General features: G+C 44.0%; 1 protein-coding gene across 1 annotated transcript in view; it reads left to right on the forward strand.

Annotated features, from left to right (window-relative positions):
- The window catches only part of LOC112551503 (protein eyes shut homolog), a 579,454-nt gene that overhangs the window by 365,383 nt on the left and 201,793 nt on the right, over positions 1 to 12,278 (forward strand). The window contains 1 exon segment of the mRNA XM_025212766.1: positions 9,472 to 9,692. Coding sequence (XP_025068551.1) covers positions 9,472 to 9,692 — 221 coding nt within the window.

The raw sequence follows: 12,278 nt of genomic DNA on the forward strand, positions 1-12,278 counted from the left end.
CAGTGCCTGTGAGGGACTCCAGCCTGAGCTGGTGCTGAGATGTGCCTGACAGTAAGGAAGGGAAGAGAGTGGGAGAGGGTAGAGTGGGGGGCAAAAGCTGCAAAGGGCACATGGGGAGGGTAAAAGGCTGCTGTGGGTTTGACTCTGGTCCTGATCCAGGCTCAGAGTCAGAGCCACAGCAGCTGCCTACTCAGCCCCAATGTCCCCTCCCCCACTACCACTTTGTATGTGAATCTAAAATAAGGGACTTTTTTCGGCATGCTTACTGTGGGGATCATCTTAGATTCAAGTAAATGCAATATCTGTGATTTTTCTTCTTGATGCAGAAAGGGGAAGGGCATAAAAGCCTTCTCCTTATATTTAAGAACCAATATGCTTATGCTACATCCTTCTGTTCAACCAGTCAGGCACAAAGTCCCCATCCTCCCTCCCCAAACCCACATGGAAGGGAACCAAATGGAAAGGCCCTTCTCTTTAGTTTGCCAAATGGGTTTTTTTGCCCCCACCCTGAAGCTGTAAAGAGAAGAACATTATCAGATTAGCACTTGGAATGTCTACACATCAATGTTGTGTTATTAACAAGACATATGAATTTCTCCAGCACACTGTGTTAAGGCTGCATCCCAGGGATCCTCTAGTTTTGTGAATGTGGCCTCTGAACTGGGTCTTTCTACAGCAGAAGTCAACATTATGATGAACTAACCTAAATGTGAATGATTATAATATTGTGATTAACATTATTGACAAACTGAGCAGAATCTGCTGAGCTTATTTTGTTATGCACTGTATCTGAGCATATAGTCAGTAGTCCTGCAAAAAAATACAGACAAAGGAGAACATTTTCCAGATCAATAACACCTCCTTTAAAAATAAAAAAGAATCTATAAGCCCAGCACAAGGCACTGCCCTATACAGTGCCCTTGCACATGTTAATTCTGGGACTGGCAGTATAACTACTGTTAAGCCACTGTTAAAACTATTCTAAAATTGTATATTATAAAGTTTGGTATTTGGCTTAATCCTTGTAAGAGGTTTGCTAACAAAGAGACAATGTGTGTCTGTGAATACTTATTTAAAAAAAACCTTGTCCAAAACTATGCTGGCTTAGTGCTTTGTTTCCTGGGCAGAAAGGATCTAGTGATACGGAATGAATTTGACAAGTGGTGAGCTGATGTCTTTGAATTCTTTTCACATGAGAAATCCGATTTAATTTCAACAGAGCTCTAAAAGTTTTTTTTCCTTCTTTTCTGAATGGAAGACACTGTAGGTAGAGGAATACCAGCAGGTTTTCATGTTTATTGAATATCCAAATTTCACTTGAGATAGTCAGCAATGAGCTCAAGTTGTGATAAATGTCACATGGGGAAAAGCTCCATCCTACATCTGCCCCTGCCCCACTCCTCCCTCACGATAGGAAGCATTGATCTGCCCACCCCACCCCACACACCTTCCTTCCCTCCTCCCCCTTCTCTTCCACCACACCAGACTTATCAGCTCTCCAAGCTGCCAGGCTCTGCTCCTCACTGCCTGCATGCTGCGCTGAATCTGTGTGCACACAGACATTTATCGTCCAAATTATCAGCCACATCTGCAACCTAAATCCTTATTTCCCATAGACCCTTGGTATCTTTTTACATTATTTCTATTTGCACAGTGTTTTTTCAGGAACATAACCGTCATGTAAATCGAGGCCCAACTGTACTATCCTCCTAGTGAGAAAAATATTCATAATATCTAACCTAAACTTCCCTTGCTGCAACTTGAGACCATTGCTCCTTGTTCTGTCATCCATCACCACTGAGAACAGTTTAGCTCCATCCTCTTTGGACCCCACTTCAGATAATTAAAGGATAGTATTAAATCCTCCCTCTCAGTCTTTTCTTCTCTAAACTAAATTAGCCCAGTTCCCTCAGCCTCTCCTCATCAGTCAAATGCCCCAGCCCCCTCACCATTTTCATTGCCCTCTGCTGGACACTCCAATTTGTCCACATCCTTTCTATAGAGGGGGACCCAAAACTGAACACAGTATTCCAGATGTGGCCTCACCAGTCCTAAATTGGGGGGAATAATCACTTCCTTTGACCTACTGACAAGACACCTAACAATGCAGCCCAGTATGCCATTAACCTCCTTGGCAACAGGGGCACACTGCTGGATCATATTCAGTTTATTGTCCAGTGTAGCCCCCAGGTTCTTTTCTGCATAGCTGCTACCCTGCCAGTCAGTAACCGGCCTGTACTGGTCCATCCTAAGTGCAGGACTTTGCACTTGTCATTGTTAAACCTCCTAAGATTCCTTTTGGCCCAATCCTCCAATTTGTCTCGGTCACTCTGAATCTTAACCCTACCCCGCAACATATCTACTATTCCCCACAACTTGGTGTCATTTGCAAACTTGCTAAGGGTGCACTGTATGCCATCTTGTTGATGAACACATTGAACAAAACCAGCCCCAGGACCGACCCCTGGGGCATTCCACTTAATCCCAGCTGGCAACTAGACATTGAGCCATTAATTACTACTCTCTGAGCCTGATGCTCCAGCCAGTTTTCTACCTACCTTAACGTCCATTCATCCAACCTGTACTTCCTTAACTTGCCTGTGAGTATGTTGTGGGAGACTGTATCAAAAGCCTTGCTAAAATCAAGGTATACCATATTCACTGTTCTCCCTGTATTCACAGAGCCAGTCACCTCATCATAGAAGGCAATCAGGTTGATCAGGCATGATGTGCCCTGGGTGAATCCATGCTGACTGTTCCTAATCATGTTTTTCTCCTCCACTTGCTTAGAAATGGATTGCTTGAGGATCTTCTCCATAATTTTTCCAAGGACTGAGTTGAGACTGACTAGTCTGTAGTTCCCTGGATCCTACTTATTCCTTTTCTTAAATATGGGGACTCTGTTTGCCCTTTTCCATCCATCTGGGACCTCTCCTGATCATCATGACTTTTCAGAGATGATGGCCAATGGCTCTGCAATCACATCAGCCAACTCCCTCAGCACCCTCATGTGCATCCCTTCTGGTCTCATGGACTTGTACATGTCCAGCTTTTCTAAATAGTCCCAAACCTGTTCTTTTGCCACTGTTGGCTGCTGAACTCCCCCTGAAACTGCGCTGCCTGGTGCAGTAGTCTGGGAGCTGACTTTGCCTGTGAAGACTGAGGCAAAATAGGGACTGAGTACTTCAGCATTTTTTGCATCCTCTGTCTCAAGGTTGCCTCCCCCATACAGTAAGTGGCTCACCCTTTCCATGATCTTCTTGCTTCTGACATACTTGTAGAAACCCTTCTTGTTACCCTTTGCATTCCTTGCTGCAACTCCGATTGTGCTTTGGCCTTCCTGACTTCATCCCTGCAAGACTGAGGAATACTCTTATGTTGTTCCCTGATTATTTGTTCAAGTTTCCACTTCTCATAAGCTTCCTTTTTATGATTTAGTTTACAAAAGAATTTAGGGAATGAGAATCAAGTGAAAAAAATTACATTGTCTACTAATACTGGGGTTCATTTTCTATTCTTTAATTTGCATTGGTAAACAACAGATCACAAAAGGTCTCAGAATTTAGTTTTGGATAATCACCACAAATCTCTCATATCTATGTGCACATTCCACTGTGGGTAAACACCTCATGAACCTGAACTCAGAAACATTTAACCAACAGTATGGCTATGGTACATATGTGCCTGACAGTTTCTCATGCACTGGAACATACCTACCAAGCCTCATTTACTTTCAGCTACCTCTTGACTGTGCCAGAGTCTTGCGGTCTATATTCAGGCTATAAGCCACTTTGCTGAGTGGCTTACCTACCTTTTGATATTTCTCTAGTTAACTAGCCAGTTACTTTAATCCCATTGTCAATTAGCAATGTATTAATCTCTTAGTTTTAAGAAAAAAAAATATAAAGAGAAGATCCCCTGGATCCAAAATGGCCTCCTCAGCTATGCCCAGATGAGCACAGATGTTTAGTTCCCTGGGGACAAGTAGCAGTGGTGCACTTTGTGCCACAGCTTCTTGTCCCCAGGGAACACCCAAACCACAAACACTTTGGCCCACCGCAAGTTACCCCGGGGGCAGTAGGGGAGGCTAGGGTCAGCACTGTGCTGGCCCCAGCAGCCTTACCTGGGATCCTGTGGGCCTCCCAGGGCTGGAGCAACAGTGATCCTGCCAGGTGGAGCCTGACTGGCAGCTACAACATGCTCCAGGCAGCCCAGCTCTGCTTTTCAGCGGTGCACATTGGTCTGTTTGGTTTTTTTCCACAGGTTTTTTTGACCCCTGGATATCCAGTGGTCAAAAAAACTCATGGAAAAAAGAATTGGAGCAGTGCACACATGGGCAGCACACCATTGCAGTGTGGAGAACACCTTACTGTGTGGTATGGGGCACTTCAGACATGTTTGTGGCACCACATACTGCACAGTCAAGTTCATCTGGTTGCAGCCCTCAAGTTTATCTGCATTAAAGTATTACTCCCAATTTGAGAGAATTACACCAACTAAAATTACCCAGAAGGTCCTTTTTCCTCCTAAATGCCTTTGCTGCCCAAAAGAATTCTGTATCCCAAGAAAATGTTCCATCTATAAAACCTTTACTTTCAGAACCCCAAAACTACAGAGAAGCATGCTAAAGCTACAACTGCTTCCAGGTGAGGTGGTGCAGGCTCCCACCCTGGGGGGTTTTAAGAGGAGGTTAGATGACCATCTTGCTGGGGTCGTTTGACCCCCAGTACTCTTTCCTGCCATGGCAGGGGGTCGGACTAGATGATCTGCCCAGGTCCCTTCCAACCCTAGAAACTATGAAACTATGAAACTGCTGCACAAGTCCATGTAGCCAGCATCAGACATAGATATGGACATGCTTCCTGGGAACCTAAGAACAAAATATGGGTTTCCTTTTTCCCAGATCTTCAGTTTCACCCAAAATGTACCAAAAAAATGCATCCTCGGGTGGTGAAAAGCAATCATTCATGAAGAGCTCTGCAGCACAGACCCAGCCCTGCGCTCACTGGGGCAACAATCACCAGGTGCTTCATGGTCTCTGGCATCCTGAGATGTCCTGGAGGCAGGCGTTGAGCCTGGAGGCAGGAGCACACCTTCCCCACATGCTCGTGCCCTGGGCAGAGCAGGGAAGTGGTGAGAGATGCACCCCTAGTGCACCTGTCCCCCAGGTGGGGCTAAAAGCAGGAAGCTGATCCTGGATCTTGAGCCTGGATGGGGCCACGAGCAAGTAAATGTCATGCCTGACACTGCCTAGAGCCATGAAACTGCAGCTGCAGCCAATGATAAGCCCCACAGTGGTTCTCAGCACCTGACAGTGGTCACAAGGCATGTGGGGGTATGCAGGGGTCCAGGTTGGCTCAGGTCAACCTGGAACTTCCCTTATAGGGCAGCACCAGCACCAGGAGAGGGAAAGCACTGGCATAGGCAATGGGTCATGCTGCTTCCCTCCACTGGAGCCTAGGATGTCTAATCAGAGATCAGCCTGACTCTGACTCCCAAGACAGGAACCTGACTGCCCTGTGGACACTAGATTCCAGGTACCTGCAAGGGCTCCTATACACATGCAGGGAACCTGCTGTAACATGCTGTATTCCAGCCCATCAGCATGGAAATTAATCCACTCCAGCAGCTCTCAACATCACGTGTATCAGTGTTCCCATGCTGAAAAATGGCAGTGGAGCACTTTAAACTAAAGCTTGTTTGATGAGCTTTAGCTCAAAGTGCCCCACTGCCATTCTTCAGCACAGGGACACTGATATACATGATGCTTCGGGTACTTTTAATTAGCACGTCTCTCGGACCTGTGCTAATTAAAGCAGACCATGCCTCCCAGACCACATATATAAGCATCCATAGTGCCCATGGCCACATATTATCCACAGGGGTTGGCCCAATACAGGCTCACCCTGTGAATCAGGCTTGCAACTGGAGGGCAAACCCCGAAGAACCTTAGCTACCTGAGGGGAAGGCAGACATATACTGTAAAGCTGGGCTTGTGAACAGATGATTGACACACTTATTTAGGTTGTGCTACATTATTAATTCCAATGCAGTACAGAGGTCACTGGCAGGAGATACACACCAAAGTAACAGGGCTCAGCATTGGTCAAGCCACAGTTGAAGTACTGCGTCCAGTTTTGGGCACCGTAATTCAAGAGGGATGTGGACAACCTCGAGAGGGTTCAGAGGAGGGCCATTCACATGGTTAGAGACCTGCAGGCAAAGCCCTAAAGGAGAGATTGAGGGACCTGGATCTCTTCAGCTTCTGCAAGTGAAGGCTGAGACGTGATCTTGTGGCCGCCTACAAATTCATCGGATAGGCAGGGGAGCAGCAAGGAATAGGAGATGCTCTGTTTACCAGAGCACCCCTTGGAATAGCTAGGAACAATGACCACAAGCTGACAGAGAGAAGATTTAGGTTAGACATAAGGAAATGCTTCTTTACGGTAAGGGTTGCCAGAATCTGGAATGGGCTTCCAAGGGAGGTGGTGCCCTCCTTGGGAAGTGCAAGGGAGGTGGTGCTACCTTTAGGGTCTTTAAGAGGAGGCTAGACATGTACCTGGCTGGGGTCATCTAACCACAGCGCTCTTTCCTGCCTAGGGCTGGGGATCAGACTCGATGACCTACTGAGGTCCCTTCCAACCAGAACATCTATGAATCTATGTCACTCCTAAATAATTCTGTTTTTCTTTCCAAGTCAGACCTTTCTTCCATTACATGAAGGCAGGTGCCTAGGGGACAAGGCACCTACCCTAATACCATCACTGGAACACCCAAGTGGGTTGGGGGGGGGGGCAGAGCCCCACAAAAGATGCCTGGATGCTGAGACCTGTGCCTATCTCAACATACCCCACTAGTCAGGAGCCACCTCCTGATATCTTTTTGATTAACATCAAGTCATGGTAGATGGGATACAGAGATAAAGGAACAAAACACCCATCGAGAGTGCAGCACCTGGGTCCCACCCTGATGTGGCCCTTCAACCCACGTCCCACTACATGCTCATTTTGAACAGGGTTTCTCCCTGCACGTAACTGTGCACCCTAATGACTCCTGATGCAGCTCATGTACAATGCAGTTCCAGTAACCCAGCTGTGCATCACCGGCCCAAGAATTGATGTTTCTAGCACTGTAAAAAGACATTTTTTTAATTTCCTGGGCCTCAGTTCCATTAGTTTCCTTCTCTGTGGGGAAATGCTCTCCAATGCAGTACAAAATACCCACTACCATGTGCAACACTAACACCCAACAACCTATGCATCCTAAACTCTTGATATAGTAATTTATCCCTAACTATGGCTTAGTACCAAGCAACTCTCTCAACACATCACATACCTGTAGAAGATTATGTTTTTTTCTTTTTCAACTCTGCTGAAGTTCTTGGAAAATAAGTTTCAGACCTACTGTGGGATCTCTGCTTTGTCCTTTTGGAGCTCATGAGTCCATTTAAACCAACAGTAGTGTTCATCCTGATCTGTGAAGACAGCTTTCTTATTAACTCCAGCCAAATGGATGGAAAAGATATAAATCCCAATTGTAGACCACCCTCCCTATACACACAGAGTTTTCCATTTGGACAGTATACCTTTAAAGATACATGTCAGTTTTCTGTTGAAGATGGTCATAAGAGTTCTACCACGAACAACAAATCCACCTTCCTATATTTTTCCCTCACAAATTCAAAATGGAGGCATTGCTTCACATCCCAGCTGTGAGACATGGCCTTTTATTCACAAAGGTCAAAACCAATCAGGTCAAATCTTGGATTATTTTGGTTCTAGCGAAAACGATAAAGTATGTGACAGTCCTTAAAGTATGTGAAGCACTGCATTTGGATTACAGATTGAGTTAGGAGTATCCTGCCAAATATCCAAAGTGAACCTGTCTGTGGCTATTAGAACTTAGTCTTTGCGAGCACAGGTATCACTGTCAGCATCACTGAAAACTATATTAATCTCAAACATCTGTAAAGTAGTGATCTGGAGGTCTGTTCTGCCATTCACGAGGCAATGGGCAATTTAAAAAATTTCCAGATCTAACACAGTATTCAATAAAATGGGGCTCCAGTCACTGGTACTCTGAGACTTTGACATCCTACCTTGAGTGAACTTGTTACTATTGTGGATTCATCCACAGTGGAATATATGTGAAGTCAATCACTTGGAGAAAAAGAAGTGACTGACTTTCAGTAACTGGAGTTCTTTGAGATGTGTTGTCCATGAGCAAATTCAGAACCCCCCTTCTTCTGCAAAGTCTTGCATTTCTGGAATTCCATGGTTAAGAAACTGAGACAGTACATTTTCTCTGCCCCTTCTGCCCTTAATATGAAGCACAAGGAGTAGTAGGGCACATGTATGTCATAGAAGTACTGATCACCATGAAGTCTCCAGTCTTCAACATATGGAGCTTTTGCACACCCACAGCAGAAAATAAATATAGACACAACATCTCAAGGGGCATGTCTACACATTCATTAATGCACCTTAATTTACTTCGCATTTAGTTTAGTACATATTTAAAGAAGTACTACCTAAATGCACAGTAATGAGAGTTATTGTGTAGTAGTGCTGGTGCACAGTTATTTTTTGACGCTTACTGCACATTAGCCTAATATCATTGCACAGTAGGCCATTAGCATGGTTTTTAAGTTCCACGCTACTGTACAGTGGTATTAGGCTAATGTGCAGTAAGCATCTCGTGTAGATGCACCCAACAAACTCTAGTTACTATAATGCAAGTTAGTCAAGTTAGTTCCTTTTAATATCATTAGTCAGGTTAGTAGTCAAGGTAGTTAAAAAGTTTCTGATGAAACAATGTTTCAATGGAAAATGCTTGACTGGTTAAGCCACAAATATTTCATTTGGAATACTGCAGGTTTGATGGACTTTTAACTGTATCTATGGCAGAATTATGTTAGAACCCCTTCAGAGGTTTGGTGGATTTCCATGGACTACTTGGAGCTGGGGATACTGGAAACTCCAGGTTCCAGCCCTGAGGCAGTCTACAGGTGGTTCTGCTGTAAAACAGGAAACCATGGGCCCAGCCCCAATGCCAAATGTGTCTGGTAGGTCTGTTCCAGGTTGAGGTATGGAGAACCCCTGGTGGCTGCTCAGTGAAATTGTGAAATTAATGTTCTCATCTTTTAACAATAACATTGACAAAGTTGTCAGTTTCCCATAGCCACTGAAAAGCCCAAAGAGCTTCTAGTTGATAGGAAAAATTTGAGAAATTTTGGTTACTGTTCCTTTTGGACCAATACCATATTTGGTAAAAACTTCCCATGAACTAGAATCCGTTTTTTGTTACTGGTTTGCTTTTTTTTTCAGACAGGTTAGTGGCTATTTGCTAAGAGTATTTGCTTTTTATTATTATTATCATTAGTATTGCTTCATTGATTATAGATGCATCATGCATAGTTAGAAAACAGTATGTAATAAGCATTTTGCTGATGTTTCTTTTGGGATTCGACAGAGCACCTTTGGGTCCACATTCCTTGGAAGTGTTCCTGCTCAGGCTGAGGTTCATCAGTGTGCAGGGAGGATTCATGGCTACAGAGGCTGCATAAAGGATTTTCAAGTTAACAATAAAGAGTTATTCATCATAGATGAGGCCTTAAGTGGGAAGAACATTGAAAACTGCAATGTTCCTATATGTGATTATCATCCATGCCGTAATGGTGGTTCCTGCAAAAGGTAGGTCGTTTTTTGATCACTCACTAACACAACATAGCTTAGCATTTCATCCCTGCCATTGTTGTCCTCAGTGTAATAAACAACTAATATCTGGAACTTTTATTTGTCTTTTATCTCTGCTGCGCTGATTTAAAAATGTAGGAGTTTCAGAGGCATTTATGTCCCATTTGCTCAAATGAGAAATGGTAATTACAGCCTCAGTCTACTGAAAATAGATGTGAAAACTGGTTCTTCAGCTCAAATGCAGCTCAATATTAATTGATTAAAAAGTCTCTGCTTTAAGAAAAATGTTTTTTCTGCTTCTTATACTATATGGTCAGACGAGAGTTATTAAAACTTACTCCCCTTTCTCTTCTCTCTCTCTTAGTGGGTATATGTGGAATATGCTCAGTTTAGAGTTAAAGTAATATGTACTTTCTAAGTGCCAGCCTAGAAATTTCATTTTGGGAGTTGCAATTAATGTGAATTTATCCAGGTGTATCTTCACTAGCAGTAATAAAGAGATTAGGCCAGGACCTCTGCTTTTGTAAAATAGCAATACTTCATTTTAGTTTAAAGAGTTTAACTGAAAATCTGTAGCTCCGAAAACAAAATTTAGCTAAAAATCCTGATGACTGTGAATGAATCAAGAATCTGCTTCACACTGTTACAGCTCTATTGATCTTAGAATCATAGAGAAGTAGGGTTGGAAGGGACCTCCAGGTGTCATCTAGTTCAACCCAATGGTTTGGACAACTGCAGACTAACTCTGCTTGCTATAGGCCAGCCTGCAGGCTGGTAAACAAATCACGCTAGAGAGCACCTGCAGGATGCTCATGGAGTCACCTGACTGGAAAGGGGCACAGCTCTGGGCATGTAATTCCCAGCAAGAATGTAAAGTAAACAGTCTGGGTCTGGAAGCTGAAGGGAAAGGAGCTGTGCAGAGGGACTGTCAATGTGCTATGCCTAGAGATAGCATATAAAACTGAAGCTGAGCCAAGCCAGGAAGTTTAGCCCTGCAAGCCACTAAATGAAGAGCTCCTAGCCAGAAAGACTGCAAGGGATGCTGGGCTGACATCAGAGGTGCTCTAAGAACTGCCAGCTGAATGCTGGTACTTTATGAAAGAATAGAACCCCAGGTAAAGGGAAGCCTTGCTGCAAGGCAGTGGGATATTCTTGCAATTTGCTATGCCTGGAGCAGGTTAGGTTTATGTTATAGTCAGAGGGCTTAATTTTGGGATTAGAGTTATGCACCAGTGGTTTGGGTGGGACTAGAAAGGGGTATCTTGGAGGTCACATTAGTGTCTTAGGGGCAGGTGATTGCCTTGAGCCTGGCCAAGGGCCTAAGCAGGGCAGAGATAAAGGCCCCAGAGGGCAAGATAAGGGGCTGTGGCTCAGGACCCTGTCCCAGTGTGGTGGGCCTAGGCAGCAAGGGTCCGGCTCAAGGAAAGGGGCAAAGGCTGGGAAGGCCAAGGTGTTAACAAGTGAGTTAAGACCTGAAGTGGTCAGACAGTGGCTTGTGGATAAAATTCCCCTCTTAAGTGTAAGTTGGTAGCACCTGTCAGGCATGGGCATGGCTATAGGAGAGTTTTGGAGGCCCTGATTAGCCTTTAACATGATGAGGTGTGACACCAGCTCTCATGAGTGAGATCTTGCTTGGGAAGCCCTGGGGCAGCCTCCTTTTCTAAAGACATAATACCATCAAGGCATGGCAGAAGAGCTGAAGGGAAGATTGACCAAAGGAAGCAGAGAGGACAAGGGATGAGTGGGGACTCTAGGCTACCCCTGGGGTAGGACCCTGTTACACCCTGCCATCCAGCAAGACTAATTATCCTGTAATAGGTACAGAGATTCAGCCTCAGGACTCCACCTGGAAGAGTACTGTATGCTTGTAGTATGCCAGCCCCCATACATTTACCATTTAGACCTGGCTCTCTGCTCCTGAACAAGAGTGCAGGTTACTGGGTAATACACATGAACCAGATGACTGTGGCAAACTGGGAACTCCCCGACCAGCCACAGTGCTAGTCTAGCATCTGCCTCTGGACCTGCCACCTGTTTTCTTTCCTGCCATGCCTTGTTGTTAAATAATTATGGTCTTAATTAGGCAAAATTTAAAATCCATTTTTAATAGTTTATAATGTATCAACCTACATTTGGACATGTAAGAAATTAGTTGGTCAGTTGTAGTCAGTTGTATCTATATAAAGTGCAAGTACACTCAATAACTTCAGAAACCCTTTGAATTTACACAAATCAAAATACAATATCTTGGTCTTTGTGAAGCTATTTGATGGACCACACCATGGAATTAGGCACTGAATGGTGCTTTTGTTACTTTCAGATAAAAATATTAAATGTAGATTTAAATAGAATAAAACCCAGGACTTCTATAGCTAAAACATGATGACATAATCCCTAATTCTTAATTATTTTCCTTTATTTCAGTGGTGTTTTGAGTTTGTGTTGTAATTTAAAACAATTCAGGTATACTTCCAAATATATATTCTGCTTTTCCTAGCTGCATCCCATGTTTCTGCATCTTTTATTACACTGTAAATCTGTATTAAAAGATGAAACCCCTAAGACTACTCATTTTTAGAGAAA

The sequence above is a fragment of the Alligator sinensis genome, unplaced genomic scaffold (assembly GCF_000455745.1).
Source record: "Alligator sinensis unplaced genomic scaffold, ASM45574v1 scaffold635_1, whole genome shotgun sequence".
Taxonomy (NCBI): domain Eukaryota; kingdom Metazoa; phylum Chordata; order Crocodylia; family Alligatoridae; genus Alligator; species Alligator sinensis.